At 45.4% G+C, this 5,165-nt stretch overlaps 1 protein-coding gene across 1 annotated transcript in view; it reads left to right on the plus strand.

Moving 5' to 3' along the window:
* Window positions 1–413: 413 nt before the first annotated feature.
* Window positions 414–5,165, plus strand: part of LOC106811985 (probable sodium/potassium/calcium exchanger CG1090) — a 6,292-nt gene continuing 1,540 nt past the window's right edge. The window contains exons 1-2 of the mRNA XM_014815729.1: window positions 414–513; window positions 788–922. Of these exons, the coding sequence (XP_014671215.1) occupies window positions 441–513; window positions 788–922 (208 nt within the window). The 5' untranslated portion in view covers window positions 414–440. The remainder of the gene's footprint in view (window positions 514–787; window positions 923–5,165) is intronic.

Below are 5,165 nucleotides of genomic sequence, written 5' to 3' on the forward strand. Positions count from 1 at the left end.
TGCGTGCGTGCGTGCGTGCGTGCGTGCGTGCGTGTGCGCGTGTGTGTGGTGTGCGTGCGTGCTTGCATGCGCGTGCGTGCGTATGCGATGTCAATGCGACTAGCATAGTAAGTTCGTGCTCAAAATCTTGGCAAAACTCGCGTGCGTTTCTTTGGCTTTAGCTGATAAAAATAATAAAGGTAGACAGTTTGGCTACAAATGAAAGACATATAACACCAAAGAATGCTCAGCGATTAGAGTCAGCGAAACGCACGAGCTTTGCCAAGATTTTGTGCACGAACCTATAGTATTATAGTTGTATTAGTACGATACAATTGTATAGCGTACGAGTTTTACCAAGATTTGCCAAAATTACAAAGTGTCATTCAAATCACACATGTCGTTATGTGCATGTGTATGTGTGTTATACAGGTGACATTTTGAAGATCCCGGACCCGGTCATGTACCTGACGTTTATAAGCGTAGCGACCTGCTTGCCAGCAACCATCTCCTGCATTCTGGTCGGTCAAGATGGTGAGCAAAAACAATCAACGCAGAAAATCGAGTAGATCGATTAACTCGATCGAACCATCGGATTGACTTCGAACAAAACCAATCAATGATTCATACAATTTTAGTAGTCAGAAACCGGGTTGCTTCAGACATTAACGGCATAACAATTTAAATTTAACATTTCACTTTTTTGTTTTAAAATTAGCATTACGACGTTTTCTTAATGCTTTAAAATTCCGAAATTGAAATATTTCACTTCTTCATTCGCGGGTTCCGTCGTGCGTTCTTCCTTCAGGATTTGGCGAGATGGCCGTCGCTGGCCTTATTGGAGGAAACGTGTTCCAGACTCTCATCTGCTCGGGTTTGCCCTGGCTGCTGGCAGCTCTCATGAACCACGCGGGTAGAATCAACATCCGCATAAACACCAACGGTAAGTATAGACGACGATTTTACACACAGCATAGCCGAGCCAACACACGCGCGGTGTGCGACTCTCTCGTGAAATAATTTGCATCGGTTGAAATACGCGCGTGTGTATATCACCAAGTGTAAATAATATAACATCTATTAACATCTGTTATATTATCTACTCTTGATATCACGCATTTGCGGCACCTGGGGACATGAGAAGCTAGTGAAAAAGAGTAACGAAGGTGTTATATACGAGATACGGATACCTGTAGCGTATAATACGTGCGCTACAGTACGCAGGGTGTGTGTGAATTATTATTGGCCCTGTTTTGTGGTTAGATTCAGTTAGACCTCAATAATTCCTGCGCGTATAGTAACTAGTTTGTAGCGCATATATACACTTAGACTGTTGGATGGGAAGTTTGCAAACGCGTTATACTTGTGTACGGCTGCATTTTTGTTAATACTTGTGTATGTATGCAAATTTCCCATTCCGCAGTTGAATTGGTAGGTGACACTGCAGATAAATCACGAAAGTACTCGGAATTTTACCGGATATTTTGGACTGAAGTGCCTAACAAGCAACAGTCTGGTAGGTTGGGCTTAGAGTCAACGTGGTGTTTAGACAAAATGATCAGTGAAGACAATAATACTGTCACTGTCATTGTCACAGATTTTTGGTACAGTAATAGTACTAGTGAAAGATGCCCATAGTTAGTTATGAATCCATATCGAGCTTTTGAATATAGATTCACTTGTATGTAATCATATTTCGCATAGCTTCATTGTAGCAGACTACAGTAGCCGTTACGTCTACAATAAGTTTTTGTTGTATATTAGTAAGATACGCTGCCGAGAAATAAATGGCGACTGCATTTGTTCAGATTTATTACTTGCGCATCCGTTTCTCTGTCCTTCACTTACTCAACTGAAACATGATATTACTTTTTGCGAGTATTTTCCTCTATGCCCGTGCAGAGAAAATCTGTGCCTTCTATATTACTACCGATTTGAATATATGTTTATGTATATTTACATATTATGTAGATGCATGCACGGAGGTAGGCATAATTACGAGTTCTGTTATTCAATCATGTTGCCTATAACTCTTGTGACAGCTGGGAATCATCTCAAGGAGCCAACCACCTCTCTATTCAAGTGTCCAACAAGCTGTGCCCGACGCTGCTGCTGCGTTCTCTTCCTGCCCATCTACCTGCTGTTGGCCATAACAGGTACGATTAATACATGATAACGGGGTAAACGTAGCTTGATTACTGCGTGTACGAACAGAGGTATAGATTTTCGTATTACGTTTCATTTTTTTATTTCTTAGTTTTATTTTCGGTATCTGACGTTCTACTCTGTTGATGGGATATGACTTTCGTTATTTTAGAGCCTTTATTTTATTTTATTTTATTTTATTTAAGAGCCACGTCTTTACTTACACCAGCCACCTGATGAAACACTATAATGAAAAGGCTTGGAGTGGATCAAACACTTAATACTTGAATCCATGAAACCGTTCGCGGTTATAGCTCAAAGTTGTTTGTACGCGTCACTAAAGAAAGGCACCAAAAGTTTCCCTTATAGACAGTTGTGTCGGTTCTATAGAGGTGATTTCACCGTGTAACTGCCACTCGAGACAAATGATAACTATCGTATATAGGCAGGTGTCCGTTCTATAGAAGTGGCCTCACTGGACAAATTGTCACTCAAGTTAAACAGCAACAGTGTCCTTTATAGACAGGTGTCCGTTCTACAAAGGTGTCCGCTAACACAGGTTTGACGCTGCTCGTACACGGCTGCTCGTTATACTTAGTTCCAGATTGCCGTAAACCCAGGTGGAGGAACTGGTATCTGGTGACACTTGCTACGAGCGTGATGTGGCTGTGTGCGATCGTATACCTTACAACGTGGTTCGCAGCGGCGACAGGTAAGACCTCGCTGATTAAAGGTGGAAGCAGTGTGTGTGTGTGTGTGTGTGGTGTGTGTGCGGCGTGCGGCCGTGCGTGCGTGCGTGCCGTGCGCCGTGCCGTCCGCGTGCGTGCGTCGCGTGCGTGCGTGCGTGCGTGTGAACACGTGTATGTGCGGCGTGCTGTGTGTGCGCAGTGCGTGCGCGTCGTGCGTGCGTGCGTGCGTGTGCGCGTGTGTGTGGTGTGCGTGCGGCTTGCCAGCGCGTACGTAGTGTATGCGATGTCCATGCGACTAGCATAGTAAGTTCGTGCTCAAAATCCTTGGCAAAACATCCGTGCGTTTCTTTGGCTTTAGCTGGATAAAAATAATAAAGCGTAGACAGTTTGGGCTACAATGAAAGACATATAACACCAAAGAATGCTCAGCGATTAGAGTCCAGCGAAACGCAAACGACGCTTTGCCAAGATTCTTGAGCACGAACGCTATCACGTATTTAGTTGTATTCAGTTAACGAATACATTCGTATAGCGTACGCGTTTTACAAGATTTGGCCAAAACTTACAAAGGTGTCACTTCAAATCACACATGTCGCTTATATGTGCATGTTGTGTGTTGTCGTGTCGTTATACCAGGTGCACATTTTGAAAGAATCCGCGGACCCGGTCAATGGTACCGTGAGCGTTTATAGAAGGCGTAGCGACCCTGCTTCGCCAGCCACATCGTCCTGCATTCTAGGTCGCACAAGAATGGTGAGCAAGAACAATCACGGCAGAAAATCGAGTAGATTCGATTAACTCGATCGAACTCATCCGGAATTGACTTCGAACCGAAACCAATCAATGATTCATACAATTTTACGTAGTCAAGAAACCGGTTGCTTCAAGACATCTACACAGGCCATAAACAATCTTACAAATTTAACATTTCACCTTTTTTGCTTTTAAGAATCCACTGCTCTCGGCGCGCTCTGTTAGCATTACGACAGTTTTCTTAATGCTTTAAGAATTTTCCCGAATGAAATACTTCCACTTCTTTCATCGTCGCCGGTTTCGGATCGCTGCGTTCTTCCTTCAGATCTTGCGCCCCGAGAACTGGCGCCGTCGCTGCGCCTTATTGAGGAAACCGTGTTCCAGACTCTCCGTCTGCTGCCGGTGTTTGCCCCTGGCTCGCTGGCAGCCTCTCCATGAACCACGCGGTAGACAATCATAAGCATACCGCAATAAAAACACCAACCGTACAGTATAGACGACGATTTAACACAGCAGCATAGCCGCAGCCAAACAACTCACCACTCACTCACAAAGGTGTGGCGACTCTCTCGTGAAATAACTTTGGCATCGGTTGAAATTACGCGCAGTGTGTATAATCACCAAGTGTAAATAATATATATATCTATTAACATCTGTTATAATTAATCTACTCTTGATATCACGGGACGCATTTGCGGCCCCCTGGGGCACATGAAGAAGCTAGTGAAAAAGAGTAAACGAAAGGTGTTATATACGAGATACGGATAACCTGTAGCGCTATAAATACGTGCGCTGACACGTACGCAGGGTGTGTGTGAGCTGTTGTATAGTGTGTGTGCGTGGTGTGTGTGATGCTGTTTGGTGTGAACTCGTGTGAGCCTGTGTTGTGTGGGGGGGGGGGTGAGCCTGCGGCCGGCCGACACGGTTGTCCGCTGTGAGCTGTGTGATGTTGTCGAGCTATGATGGTGGTGTGGCATGGGTGTGTGTGTGGTGTGTGTGTGCTAGTGTAGTGCCTGCGTGTGAGATCTGGTGTTGTGCATGTGTTGTGTGTGTTGTGTGTGTGTGGTGCGGTGTGTGTGTGTGGCGTGTGCGCGCGCTTGTGTGTCGTGTGTGCGTGTGGCGCGCGCGCCAGCGCGTGTGTGGTGATGTGGTGTATCGTGTCGCGCCTTGTGCCGTGTGTGCCGTGGTGTGCGCGCGCAGTGTGTGTGGGTGCTACCGATCGTTACAGCCTTCACACCTACAGCAGGAGTGTCAGCACCAGTTTCCACGCGTAACCCTATACGCATCAATCTGTTGCACAAACCGCACCAGCACGCACGTACAGTAGGTGTAATTACAGAAGTATATTCCATCATGCAAATAACATATGGCGGCGGGTATGCGGCAGGTTCTCGTCATATCACGCAGGAGTGGTCATAATATCTACGTCTACTACTCTATATTAAGACAGTCTACTAGGCCCTATATTTCTGATAAATCTGCCGGAAACAGAATCGTATGAGCAACGGAAACAGAACGCAGAGAAAAGAATCGGAATGTTGTAGACTACTAGGGGAACCAGGACCGCCTGTGATATTTTAAGGGGAGAAATTGTAGCAC

This window comes from Priapulus caudatus, unplaced genomic scaffold (assembly GCF_000485595.1).
Source record: "Priapulus caudatus unplaced genomic scaffold, Priapulus_caudatus-5.0.1 Scaffold597, whole genome shotgun sequence".
Classification (NCBI taxonomy): domain Eukaryota; kingdom Metazoa; phylum Priapulida; class Priapulimorpha; order Priapulimorphida; family Priapulidae; genus Priapulus; species Priapulus caudatus.